Raw genomic sequence first — 14,760 nt, forward strand, 5'->3', positions numbered from 1 at the left:
TTCCTTCCTTCCTTCCTTCCTTCCCTTCTTTCTTTCTTTCTTTCTTTCTTTCTTTCTTTCTTTCTTTCTTTCTTTCTTTCTTTCTTTCTTTCTTTCTACCTCCCTAGGGAACTGACGGCACAGGAGGGGAAAAAGGTGATGATGGCGATCCAGGCCAATCTGTAAGTAATATCTTTGCAAGAATAATTCTGTTGACTGTGTTGTATTAATTGATTATATTATAATAATTGAGGATGACACCAATTATATTCCAATCTCATCAGGATTGTGTGGAGAAAACTGAAAGTTCCTCTCTGGAACAACTCGCATTCAACTCATTTCTATTTATTTTATTTTTTTCTATTTATCCATGGGAAAAATGGATAAATACAGGTAGTTCTCAACTTATGATCAAAATTGGAGTGGAACTTCCATCACTAAGTGATGCAGTCATTAAGTGTGTCATCACGTGACTGTTTCCAACTTGACAACCTTTTTTGCCAGCGTCATTAAACAAATCTGCTTCCCCCATTGATTTTGCTGGTCAGAAGCTGCTGGAAGGTCACAAATGGTGACCATGTGACCCCAGGATGGTGTGACTGTGCTAAATGCGTGCCAGTTGCAAATCACATACTGTGACAAGGACTGATTGCAAGTCACTTTTTTTCAGCACCATCATGACTTTTGAACAGTCATTAAACAAATGGTTGTAACTCAAGGACCTCCTATAAGCATTTGAGTGAGAAGTTGCCATTAATACAACTTCCTATAGTTTCTTAAGTGAAGTCCCTTCATACTTCTGAACAAGTCAAATCCACATGCCTATATTTTCCTAGTATACACTGCTGGTTTTCTTATCCAGTATCAGTCGATGACACATGTCTTGGTTGCTAAGTAAGTATCTATACAATCATTGCATAGGATCTTTTGGTAATCACATTTGAAAGTGGGTAATTTGGATATTTTTATGATTTCAGGGGCCGCCAGGTCCTTCTGGTGAGGCAGGTCCCCCTGGCCCTCCTGGAAAGAGAGTAAGTCCTATTTCTTTATACATGATTTTTTTTTTGGTTAGTTATTGCCATTGTTATTTTTTGTTTAGATATAGTGGATAGGTGGAACAATTTAGGTGGACTCTATCATTTGTATTGACCCAAGGGTTCATTAATATGTGGGAAAACTCTTTTAAGAGTTTTCACCATCTGTTACTAAGATTCTTCTGTCTGCCAGATAGCCATGCATTTAGTATACTAAATTTCATCTGACTTGTAACAGTATGCACAATTTATTTCACACTTCACCACATTGCTTCCCAACACAAGCAGAGGTGCTGAAGGAATTATTTTTTTTTGTCTGAAAATCTGGCAACTTTCACGTTTATACACATAATTCAGCTATTCAGCTTTCTTGCCATATTTTGCACTTCTTTGAGCAATTTGACAATTTAAATCTATCCGAATCTTAATCTAAATGTATGAAACACATATTTTGAGCATTGTTTTTGACAATGTAGCTTGATGCAGATACAGAAGGGAATTGTGAAACCACATAAAATTGAGCTGAAGAAGAAATAAGCAGAAGGATAAATTCCTAAAGAAAGCCTGCCAGCTATCTGTAACAGGTTTTTACCTGACATCCTGAGATTCTAGAGAAATAAAACATAGATTGTCAAATACATGGCAAATTGTAACCGAACAGCTTTTGAACTTTGTTCAGCATACGGAATGCATAGCCTTAACAATCATATCTGTTTCTCTATTAGACAAAATGTATTCTATTCCATGTTCTTTCCCTCCTCCCCCAATACAGTTCCAAGAAATATATATATAGGCATTATATGCCATCAGTCATAGCAAATTAATGCAGTACAATTAGCAAATTCACGAACAGGTGTTCTGTTGTTTTATTTAGCCAGGAGAGCTTCCCCTTAGCATTTCTAATGTAATGATTGTAAAGAAAACCAACTTGATCTAGGTGCGCTTTTGTGGAAAACGGTCTTACATTTGATATACTTTCAAAGGCCCAGATTATGGAGTACTAAATTATGTGCTGCTTTGTGTTATTTCCTTACATTTACTACAAACATAGGGTTGTGATGAATTTTGAAAATGTGTGGTTTCATGCTTACTAAAATTGGGCATTCATAGGGGGAAAAGGTACTTTGGAGAGCCTCTTGGTATCCATTGGCCTCTGTCACAGCAACTGCCCTTAACTGAAGTTCATCAGCAGGGGGGATTATAAACAATCATTCTATGTTAGAACAGTATCAACAGTACTTTGAAAAGTAATTTGTTTCAGTCTAATATATATGGAGATTAATTTTATATTTTAGGAGACCCTAGTGTAAATGAATGATTATTTAACTCCTCCTGCTCCATCCCCCCCCCCCCAGATCTGAGATACTGAAAAAAAGAAAAAGAAAAAAAAAGGCAGTTGCTTGTTAAGGCAATAGGCTTTGATCCATTTAATTAATATATTAATCAACAGAAACTTTTGCTGATTTATCTATGTGTAAAATTCTAATAAGACAAGTTTTAATCAGCAGGGTTATGGCATTAGGGCATGCTCTCCTTTTTTAAGCATTGTTTGGTTCTGGTGTTTTGCCAACCCAGTGTAACAATTAAAATCTAATAAATGATGCCTCTTTCTCCTACACTGAGAATAGTTTTCATTTGCTTGTCTCATAAATTATCGTACTTCTGCACCATGTGATGCTCAAGGGCCTCCTGATGGGAAAATGAACTTAGCTGGTGCCCTCAGCATCTGCCTTCTTTGTATAATGCTTGAGCATGCCTGATTATGCCAAATGTTAATTGCACACAGTGCAGGTTAATTTCACCAAGCATGTTATTGGGACACTTGTCCAATCATTTTGCCATGGTCACTGAGTAGCTGATTCCCCTCATTGACCACTTCATGGCTTTTATATATTTCCAAATCTATGGTCCACTGAAAGGTAATGATACACCAGAAACTACCAGGTCTCTTACCAACATTCTTAATGCAAAGAAGACAGTTGAGATGCCACAATATTTTATTATGTCCAGAAGTGATAATACATGACCTCTTATGTTTTATCTGCCAGCTTTGTCTTTTTGTGTCTGTCGAGATTCCCAGAGGCAATACACATTGAAAGTAATATCCTTCATTTAAATCAAAGAGTGCTTTGCTTTGATGAAGCTTCAAAGTATCTCCTTGAAGCATCTTCACTATGCAACAATGGTCATCTTACTTCAAAAACTTTTTAAAACCTAATGATATCGTTTCAGTCTGGCCTGCTTGTGTTCTCCTCTGCCTTCTCCTCAGAGGAACTCACTTTCTGGGAGAAAGATAAGTGAAACCTTTTCAACAAACTTAAAGGTGCTTTTTCAAAAGGCAGCTGAATTTTCTTTGTTTTTCCTTGAAGACGTTTTCACTTCTCATCCAAAAAGCTTCATCAGTTGATGAACTGATCAACTGGGATGATGAACTGATGAAACTTTTTGAACGAGAAGCAAAACATCTTCAAGAAAAAACAAAGAAAGTCCAGTTGCTTTTTGAAAAAGCACCTTTGAAACAACCATGACCTGGCTGAGAATCTCCATAGATTTTCCAACAGGTATTGCAGGAGAAAACCAAGAGGAAAGGAACGATCACAGCCTAATCCAGACTCCCCTCAGTATACAATAAAACTCTTCCAATTTAGGCAATTTCAGCAAAGGCTACAGGCAATCACTTCTTCAGACAATGCTTTTGGAGAAGGCACAGAGAAGCTTCAATAGTTCAACAGTATTGGCCTTAGGTGTTTCAAGGTCACGGAAACAGCTTTGTTGAGGTGAATCCAGCTGTCTTCCTTGTTTCAGCAAACAAATCAGAATGCTTCTACAGCCTGCAACCACTTCATTGAAGTGAATCTTTGTTGTTTCATATAGACGTAAATGTTACTGCACTGGTGATTTAAAGCATTACACAGCTATTACTGCAACAATAGAAAGTGTGATTTCTTTAATGATATATTGCCACAACAATGGCTGGATGACATTATAAATTGCTAGTGGGACAATGATCATGGATGCATGGTAATTGTTACTATGGAGCACAAAACTTAATTAATTACAAGAACAATAAGCGGGAGAGTACGTACAAGAAGAGAACACTTTTAAAGGGCCATTAAGAGAAGCACATTATCTTTCTACTGAAAAAATCTTGAGGAAAGCCACAAATCTTTAGGTGAAAAAAGCAGGAGGAATAAACATTTGTGTAATTTACCATTGCTTCCTGATTTTTCAAAGCACAAGCTGTAATTAAAAGCTTTAAAGCGGGTCAAGATATTACATTAAGTTTAGATTCTACTTAGATTCTCTTTTTGGAGGGTCTGTTGGAACTTTGAATAGTCTCTAACTCAACCCCCAATCTCCGGGCTGCCCAAGCAGCAATCTTGCATTCATGCGCAGCTGTATTTGCATAGCGGTGGATGTTCACGCTCACACATGAAGCTCCAATTGCACAGGTGCTAGGTGCTTGTGCTTACGTATGAAGCTCCATTTATGTGAACGGCAGGCACGCAAACTCATGTGTGTACCTGCCACGGACCCATCCCCTCTGTCTCAGAAAGATTGGGGATTGCTGCTCTAAGTGACCTGTCCTAAGTCGAGAATGGATCTGCAATGTCATTATACTGCATATGATGTCATTGTGGGTTCAACCAGATGCCTATTGAGATCCCAATCAAGGAGGAAGGAGATTGCCCCTTTGGCCTATTTTGCATGTAATGAAGTACAATTTAATCAGTTCAGCTTAGAGTAATCTGAAAGAAAAAGAAAGTGTTTCCCTGCACATGAGTGTGTGGTTTAGATGACACATTAATCTACAACATATTGTTTTCAATGGAATTTATCCTAAAGTCAGCTCATGATATAAGATGAAATAAAGTTTAGTACCAAATATAAAGTAATGTCTTCAGAAAATAATGTTTCAGGAACACCCTAAAAGTTGATAGGCCTGCAGTTATCCTACTATCATTAGTGTTTTTGAAGAATAATGGATACACATCCTGAATAATCTCTGCAGGCATGTGAACATCTAAGCCTTATTTGTCAGGCAATTAGTTGATTTTTAACAGTTTTTTTTTAAACATACAGCAGCATTAAATGTAAGCTGTAATCTATTTAGCAAAATGAGATAAACCATTCTGTATAATGGGCTTGAGTGAACTGACATGCTTAATTAGTTTTATCTATTTTACACAATAATCTATTTGTTCCACCAATTTACTGAACATTTATAATGCTGGAAACAATTACAGTGGCATTAGTAGTCTTTTCAGCAGAATTGGAATAAGACTCACTTGAAGATTTAACAGTGACTACGTTTACTACAGTTCAGCCAAAACATTTCTTTTCCAGTATGTTTTTGTTAGATCCAAGTCTAAGACAATAAAAGGAAGTATGCAACATTTACTTATTCTTTTTAAAGACATCACGAAGCTACGTTTCTTATTGTTTTTGTGGAGCGATTGGGATTAAGGTCAGGAGGAACTCTTGAGCCATTTGAGCAAAGGAGCTTTGCAATGCTTAGCGATGCTTCATCAATTCAAGTAACTTTTTCATTGTCAGTAAAACCCATCCAATGCCTTCATCTCCCATTCCATGTCCAGAAGCCAAGTAAGCTAACTGAATTTTAGGCACTTTCAGTAAGCCTCAGTTACTGCCTCCAAATAATCCTCAACACTCACAATTGTCCATCACTGGCATGGGATTGCCCCAATTAGCCATTGCAAAAAGTCCAGAGACACGGTGTTTGTTGATCAATGAAAGAACATTGAATACCCAAATCTCATAGAACTTTCAGTGCTTGATAGATAAAACATCCAAGCTATGTAAATAAATGAAAAAAAAGATACCGTCAGGCTCCTACAGCAGTGCAAGATTCATAGAGTTTCATTAATGCCAGGAAAAAGCAATAAAGTTACAAAAACTTGGAAACTAAATAAATATAGCCCATTCAGTCATTTATTGGGGAGTGTTTAAGACACCTGTGAGTTGATTGATCTTCTGTCTCATAAATTTCTTAATAGATGGACTGATGCCTCCCTTAAGAAGGAAGGCTGTAATGTCCATGTGTTCCTGGTCTGTCATGTTCTGAAAACTCTTCTTTCTCAGATTCAGAGAATTATCTTACATATATACAAAATATCGAGAGTAAATCAAAGTTAAAATTAAGGTACAATCAAAGCCTAGCAAAGTATACCTCAATAATAAATTCAACCTAGATGGCATCCTGCCAACCCATAGATTCTCTTCAAAAGAGCTCAGTTTGGAGTATCATTTTAAATGAAATCGAGATGAAAGCTAGTCTGATTTCAGTCAGGAGGCTATTTAAAATGTAGTAGCTGCTACCAAGAAGTATCACTTACATGCCTCAACCCCTCTCACTTCATCAAAGCTCGGTGCAACCAACAACTCCTCCCAGGACAACTGTATCAACCAGATTAGATATGATTGGAAACTGGGGTTCTGTAGATGTCCAAATGCCGTATAATATAGGACCTATTAGATGAGAATGACTATTTCGAACTGAACTTGGAAACCAATTGGGAAGCGATGCAGGATCGAAAGCAGGGGGTGTGTGATGTTCTCAGGGCAAAGTGTCAATAAAGAGACTGCTATATTTTGTACCATCTATATAACCTCCAAGTCGTCTTCGTTAGCAGCACCATATAAGGTGCATTAAAGTAGTCCAGAGATTAGGGCATAAATTACTGTGATCAGTAATTGTGTGCAGTTGATCCAGTGAAGTAAACAAGTAACTGCAGATAATTATGACCATACATTTTTACGAAGGAAGGAAGGAAAGGAAGGAAGGAAGGAAACATGTTCCTTAGCCATTTCACTTTTAAAAAGAGGGAAACAAGTGTGAGTTGATCTTCATTCTTATTTTTCTATGCTCACTATTTATTGACCTGGAGAACACTTTCAAATTCAATAATACTGAAAATAGATTTTTTTTACCTCTGTATATCTGAGAGCAGAATATTGTATAGATAGTTCTGGACAATATACATTTGTCCTATATACCTCTTAAGCTAGCTGACCATGGAAAAAAATGTTCTTGATTGCAGTATTATTCATCAAAATGTGTCAAAACTGACTGGTATGGTATGAAGAGAATACTTCATATGATTAAAGCTGGTAACTTATATTCTCTCCCCTTCTCCTTGTGTGAAAATCTTGATTAACCAAAACTATTGAATTGGGAAGGTCATGTTTATCTGCTGATAAACTTGGCATATGAAAAAGTGTATCTTGGAATGTAGAAGTAACTGATAAATAATAAAGAATATGAATTAACAAAAGAAATGGAACAGTATGACTATTTGCGAAAAGGGAAAGGATGTAATGGTTTTGAATGAAGTGATCTCTTTTTCTGGAGTTGGTTTGATACTCTGAGGGAAATGAAAATGTAGGTTTAACTTTAATTATATATAAAAAAACTGAAGCACATGCCATAACGTTGGAATCAGTGTCATCTAGACTGCTTTGGGAACATATGAAAGCAAAAATTCATTCATGGTGATAATTATATGTTATTGCTCACTGAATGATGATAATAAAAGAACCACAGATAAGCTTGTGGGAAAATTCTGAATGAATACAATTTAGGGGAAAAAATGCTATTCCATTAGATGATATGAATGGTTGAGTGAGAATGAAACAGAATGCAAAAAAGTGATTGAGCCATTCAAAAACACAATAATGAATGTGAAAGATAATTGTTGAGGAAGCATACTGTATGCTTAGAAAAGAGTCCATTTCAAATTCATGGCTTAACCATATGTCTGGATACACATGGTACACAATGGAAAGGGAAGAAATATAAATGCATGTTTGGTGTTATTGTTTTTATAAAAGCTTGAAAAAACCCATTGAAACACACAAAGATAGCAAGAGGTTCTGAATAGGAAAGGTAGTATTATTTAGTAGCATCAAGAGTAGGTCTTAGAAAAGTAAGTGAATGGAACTAAAAATAAAAAAATAGTGAAAGTATTTGAGATGAAATGGAAATAAAGGAGTGCAGGGAGAAGAGTTTTAGAATTATTTTATGATACTTTTACATTCAGACAATGACATTTTGATTGAAAACTTGAATATTTGAAGTGTTGTAGAGTACTTGGAAAGTCTCCAAGGTTCAGATCCTGGACCTCTTGGTGACCCAGGGTCACCTTTTCAAGTGAGTGCTTATTAAATTGCCTTTTCCCAGGCTTGAAATGTTCTAGTATCTGTCCCTTGTTCGCAAAACTGGATTGGAAATTAGGGGCTCCCACCTCACCAGCCTCAGCTCTCGACAGAAAACTATGGGGAAATAGAATGAATTATATTGCTATAAACTAGATTTAGTTTTTCTTTTCTTTTTAATTCCCTTTCATCACTATTTCTCATTCTTTCTATGTTTTCTGTGATGTTGTTTACTCCAAATGTGGGAGGTACATTTGCACGTTAGGTATGCACGTTTTCTGATCTTCTGCTTCAAATTTGTTTTGCTTACTCCTTTTTTCAATGTTAGGTAAGTGGTTTTTTTTTTTACTCCAGAAGGAAACAGTAAGATGGATGGATGGATGGATGTAGAGAGAGAGAGAGAGAGAGAGAGAGAGAGAGAGAGAGAGAGAGAGAGAGAGAGAGAGAGAGAGAGAGAGATATTTGTGTATTAATCTTTTCCAGCCACAATAGGGACCAGAACTTCTATTATTAAGCGATTCATTTGTTAAAGGAGTCATGCCCAATTTTCAGTCTTTGGTATTGCAGTTGTTCAGTGAATCATGCAGTCATTAAGTGAATCAGGCATCCCCCATTATCTTTGCCTGTTGGAAACCTCCCGGGAAGATCTCAAGTGGCAATCAGATGACCCCAGGATGCTGCAACTGACCTAAATACATGCAGGTTGCCAAACTCTTGAATTGTGATTGGGGATCCTGGAAGAGTCCTTAACTGCTAGGAATGACCATAAGTCACTTTTTTTCTGCACTGTGGTAACTTCAGGTGAATGATTAAACAAATGGTCATAGGTCAAGGATCTATCTATAATAGGAACTTTGCTAAAACTTGCCCTTGAGCCAGCCTGAGGTCACATAAATTGAGGGGAGGCTGGAAGAGAATAGGAAAGGGATTCTTTGAGTCCAAATTATATGATTGTCATGGCTTCTTGAAACTGACCAAACAAGCTGATTTAAATAGTGCTATTGGTTCTAAGAAGCAATTGTGCTTCTAATTCACATTTGTCTTTGCTGATTAGAAAGAGAAATATAGCTTAAGCTTTTATATGGATAGTCCTGGCTAAGGAGAAAGCTAAGGAGAGCATAGGCTAATGCTCTGTAAATAGGCAAATGATATCCCTTTGCAGTATTATTAAAAAGTTGCCAAAAAGTAAGAGTAGTTCTTGATTCAAATGAAAATGTTCTTAGAAATCACAGTTCTTGCAGACTTAATTCTAGAAATCAGTAACGCTTTTTACCACAGATAGATCTGTGATGTATGCAATTATGTTTGGTTAAAAAAAAATGCAGAGTCAGGAAAAGTGCAATGAATAATGCACACCCTCTATCAGTTCTTGGCTTTAAATATTTTGTTTTAAAATCCAGAAATAGATTTTTTTGTTTTTTCATAGAACCACATCCAAATTACCTGGTAAATTAATTTGTTGTGGTTTTTAGATTATACCTATATGTAAAGTCCCAATGCTGTGTAAGCAAAACTGTCTTGCACTGATGTTCCATGAAAAAAGAAGAAATGTTTGTGAGAGGGTGTGCCCTTTCATTATCCTATCTTTGTGAGACTGCCCATTTAGTACAGGAAAGATAGTTCTGTATCTAACCCTAGACTGAGAAATGTTATACATTGTAATCATTTCCCAAGTGATTATGAAGTTTAATGCAGGCCCTGAGCAAGTCACTGACATCGTTCAACCTCTCCTGCTGAGTCATGGTTTCTTTAATCATGATGTTCAATCCATCACAATGGTTTAGCTTCATATAAAATGCTAATTTGTAAATCAGAGTTTTACAAACAACAGGATCTATACTCACAAAACACTAAATCAAAGTCAGAAAATAAATCAAAACTGAAGTCATCAATGTTCCTTATAGTATGTATATGATCACTTTACCCAGCAACAAATGATGGTGCTTTACTTATTATATTTATTTATTTATTTATGAGACTTATATACCGCTTTACGTGCAAGCACTCTCTAAGCGGTGTACACCAATAAGCAATGTATATATATATATATATATATATATATATATATATATATATATATATATATATTTCCATTGCCCCCAACAATCTGGGTCCTCATTTTACCTACCCCGGAAGGATGGAAGGCTGAGTCAACCTTGAGCCGGTGAGATTTGAACCGCTGACCTGCTGAACACAGTCAGCTAAAGTGGCCTGCAGTACTGCACTCTAACTGCTGCGCCACCTCGGCTCATATTTACAAGTTACTTTGTAAAGCATGATACCTTATGTACCAGATACCTTATGTATAAAATAATACAAATCCTGATACTCCATATCAAAAAATACGTATCCTGATTTTCATATAAAATATACAAATCCCAGTACTCCGTATGGACTGCCACATTTATTAATAAATATATGTTAAATGTTTAATAATCATTATTTAATCTACAGTTTTAACCATGCTTGGTGATAAATATTATTTTAATAAAACCCCAAACATACTGTAGCTTCATTTGTTTTGCTAGGATAATCAAGGAAATATATTTATAACATTTGAAAATGTGTTAAGTCTTGGGTTTTCTTCTTCTTACAGCAGCATGTTCTCAATTCAGAAATAATTTCTTCTTTGAATCACTTCTGGGAATGACCATGTAATCACACACTTCATTACCTGAATAAATGGCACCATAGAGGTGCTTTTCCTCTTCCCAACTATATTTGTTGGGTCTGAAACTCCTAGACTTTGGCTACACCTGTTGAGGAATTCTTGCAGGTCCAATATATATATATATATATGGGAGTATCAGTCTGGAAAAGTCCAGTGTAAACTGCCACTTTTTGCAATACTTTGGTAGCAATAATAACTGCTTTGAACAGCTTTCCAAAAATTAAACTGCTAAAGAGAAGTTAGAAAAGCAGATGGTTGGGTGGTTTCAAAGCCTAGTCAAAATGTACATTCAACGAGCTTTTTTTCATATTGAACTGCTGACTGCCTCTCTAATTATTTCAAGACTTGTATATACTTATTTCATTTACAATATTTGAGATAAATGCGTAGGGACTTCGTTCTTCCCATATTAAGATAAGAATTCATTTCTGTAGAGGTTATTCTCCAACTCGTACCTCTATTGCCAAAAGATGGAGGCTTCAATTACAGGTAGCTCTCAACTTATGACTTATGAGACCAAAATTTCTGTAGTTAAGCAAGGCAGTTGTTAAGTGAATTTTACCCCACTTTATGACCTTTGTTGCCATAGTTGTTAGGTGACTCATTGCAGTTGCTAAGTTAGTAGCACAGTTGTTAAGTGAATCTGGTTTCCCCATTGATTTTGCTTGCCAGAAGGTTTCAAAAGGTAATCTCATGATCACGGGACACTGCAACCATCATAAATAGGGGTCAGTTGCCAAGCGTCCGAATTTTGATCAGGTGACCACAGTGGATGCTGCAATGGTTGTAAGTGTGAAAAATGGTCATAAGTCCCTTTTTTCTGTGCTGTTGTAACTTTGAATGTTCACTAAGTGAACTGTTGTAAGTCAAGGACTACCTGTACTTGTCTTCTTGAAAAAAATACACGTTACATTTTCAAGGAATTTCAGTTTTCTTTGGAATACAGTACAGGATTCAAAGGAATTAGTGGTCTGTGAAAATGGATTTTGATTCTGTATAAAACAGACCATCCCATTTCAAATAGTTGGATCTTGGTCCAGTAAGTTTTATACATTTTAAATATAATGTAAAAAAGTGTGAGAAAAATCTTATCAGTGATTTGTCCTGGGTTTTGCTTATTCCATTTTGCAAGGTGATATTGCAACCTCAGCGAGATATCTCTGACACTTGTAAATTGAGGAATAGCTCTTTTATTCTTCTTGAAAATGTAACAGAGAAAACCTAACACTTGCTGGGTGTCCTCAGTCTTAGAAATAGCCATATCATGTTTATGCACTTATAAATAATAAATATCACTTTTCCTTTTAAACATTAAACAAGCATATTCTCAGTCAGCTGACGGATGACTCTGAATAGCATTTGAACAAGTTTTCAAGAGAAACCTTCAAGCTGACGAATGAGATGGAGATAAACTATTTTACAATATTAACATACAGAGGGCACCATGAAAAAGTTGCCTCCATCCACTATATCAACTTTTGTATTTATCAACCTGTGTTTGATAAATGGTTTCATATCAGCATGTCAAATAACATCATAAATTCATGGAACAAATGTTTTAATCCCAAAAGGAAATCCACATATATAAGTAAGCCTTTGCATTATAAAATGTTTCCTGTGGGCTTTGTTGTATGTATCTGGATTTGTATGATAACATATCAAAATAATTGGAAAAAGAATCTTCTGATGCAAATAATAAACATGATCAGGATCAACAATACAAGATTAGAGAGGAATCAGTGTAGTCTGTGACACTGCCTCAAGACCACAAGTAATCCTCAAATGCCCTTTTGTGGATCTCTTCTGAATGCCAAACAATGGTAGTACAATTTCCTTCCATTTTGAGCTGGAAATTATACAACTGTAGTGTAAATTCTAATGTAGAAGAATTCTTCATCCTAAACAGAACACATGGAGAAGGGACCAGCAAATCTTACCCTACCCACATTTGTGATATATATCTTTGCCCACTCAATCAAAAAATGATTTCCAAATCTGGTTCCATGGGCATAGTTTTTATGCATAAGACATCTTAATAATTAATTCTACAGATGACTTTTCTATTTTTCTCTCACCCTTTTTCCAACAACAGTGGTTCTCCCCATGTTATCCTCATAAGTATCCTGTGATATAGGTAAAAAAGACTATCTAATCCAGACTTATTCATTAAATTTCAGTAGAATTTGATCATAGTTTGGACACTTGGTAGGTGAGAGAAAGAGATTAATTCCATGTTCTTGTTGCCGAGATATTTTGTGCTAGCTAAAATTTTCGTCCATGCTATACAATCTAAGCATAGCAAAGACAGATAAATAATAATTAGCCATCTTTCTTATTCAGAAGCTCCATCTGTGCAATGCTGGCAACTGATGAGGGTTAACAAGAGCTGTTCATTTAGCAACTTTGCATTCAGTGCAGAATTGGTACTGTTTGATAATGAATATAGCCCCTCCCCTTTGTTTTGGCAATCATGATTCATTGTATTTATAATTTAGCGATCACAGTGTTCCCAAGCTCTGTTAATTGATGTTGCAGCTGCATTCCTAGATTATGCAAGAAGTACATTTATAATTACCGTATTTTCCAGCGTATAAGACAACTTTCTAAAGCATGCAAATTTTCTCCGAAGTCGGGGGTCATCTTATACGCCAAGTCATCTTATACGCTGGAAAATACGGTAGTTTCCCGCGTATAAGATGACTTTCTAACCATGCAAATCGTCTCCGAAGTCGGGGGTCGTCTTATACGCCGAGTCGACTTATACACCGGAAAATACGGTATTATGAAGTTTTGTATTGTTTCTCCTCTCCCAAGATCATTTCCTCTAACCATTTCAAAACTTGTTCAAGTGTGTCTCATGTAGTAAAATAACATATCAGTGCTCTTGTAACATAATCTCTTTTTATACAATGCACGGTAAACTTAGGTTTATTATCACAATGCAACTGAAAACATTGTACTTTGTGAGTTTATACTTTGTGAGTTTGTTGATATCTATGTGATATATGTTGTTCCTTTTTCTTTTTTGGGTTTTGTGTTCCGTGCTTTTATTAATCTACTTTTGTACAGAATGATCTTACAAATGAAAATGAGTGTTTTAAAAGTTTATTATACTTAGCCTAAATAACTATATTTTAAATATGACCCAAGACAATTCTTCTTTACTCAATGCAACCTAGACAAGCCGCAAGGTTGGACACTCGTGCCCTAAAGGGATCCACAGGCTGAAAGAGAGGGGAGAAGGTGTTTTGTGGTCTTTCATTGCCATACTGCATCCACTTTTCATATTCTAAAGCAATTCATGATCTGCAAATATTTTTTTACAATTTTTTTATTAAAAAAAGTTAAAAGACAAAACTCCCAAGAAATTTAAAACAACAAAGAAAAAACAAAGAAACAACACAAAGCATACAAGACATTTTAAAAGTGCATTTTAAAAAAAGAACCCCACACATATACACATATTCCCTGTGGTTGAATACTGATTAATACATTGCTACAATATTAGTTTCCACTCCTTGCAAAACACCCCCCCCCATTTTTTTAAAGCTAGTAAACCTATTTGCAAGCTATTGACTTGCTATATTAATCACAAAATAACAATAATAATGAAAAAGACAAGATTAGCGTTTCAAAACCCTCTGTTAATAAACTGTTAATGTAATCAACACTTAGAAAATTTGCCATGGCATCTTATCTATCCCAAATCATCACAAAAGATAAGAGTAATTTGTCCTGGATCAAATATCCATGTTTGTTTCTTGATACCATTTCTTATCAGTTGTTGTCTAGTTAAAAATAATACATTCAATCTCCACAATCGGTCTATCTTCCCAACAGAGTCCAGATAAAAATGATTTGCAATTAAGAGTAATAAATCCATTCCCCAATCTCCCCCAG

At 35.7% G+C, this 14,760-nt stretch overlaps 1 protein-coding gene across 1 annotated transcript in view; it reads left to right on the top strand.

The window, feature by feature from the left end:
• COL11A1 (collagen type XI alpha 1 chain) overlaps positions 1 to 14,760 on the top strand; it is a 263,838-nt gene that overhangs the window by 211,439 nt on the left and 37,639 nt on the right. Inside the window, exons 53-54 of the mRNA XM_039369563.1 lie at positions 108 to 161; positions 957 to 1,010. Coding sequence (XP_039225497.1) covers positions 108 to 161; positions 957 to 1,010 — 108 coding nt within the window. The remainder of the gene's footprint in view (positions 1 to 107; positions 162 to 956; positions 1,011 to 14,760) is intronic.

This window comes from Crotalus tigris, unplaced genomic scaffold, assembly GCF_016545835.1.
Source record: "Crotalus tigris isolate CLP2741 ecotype Arizona unplaced genomic scaffold, ASM1654583v1 scf7180000021163.878790, whole genome shotgun sequence".
Taxonomy (NCBI): Eukaryota; Metazoa; Chordata; class Lepidosauria; order Squamata; family Viperidae; genus Crotalus; species Crotalus tigris.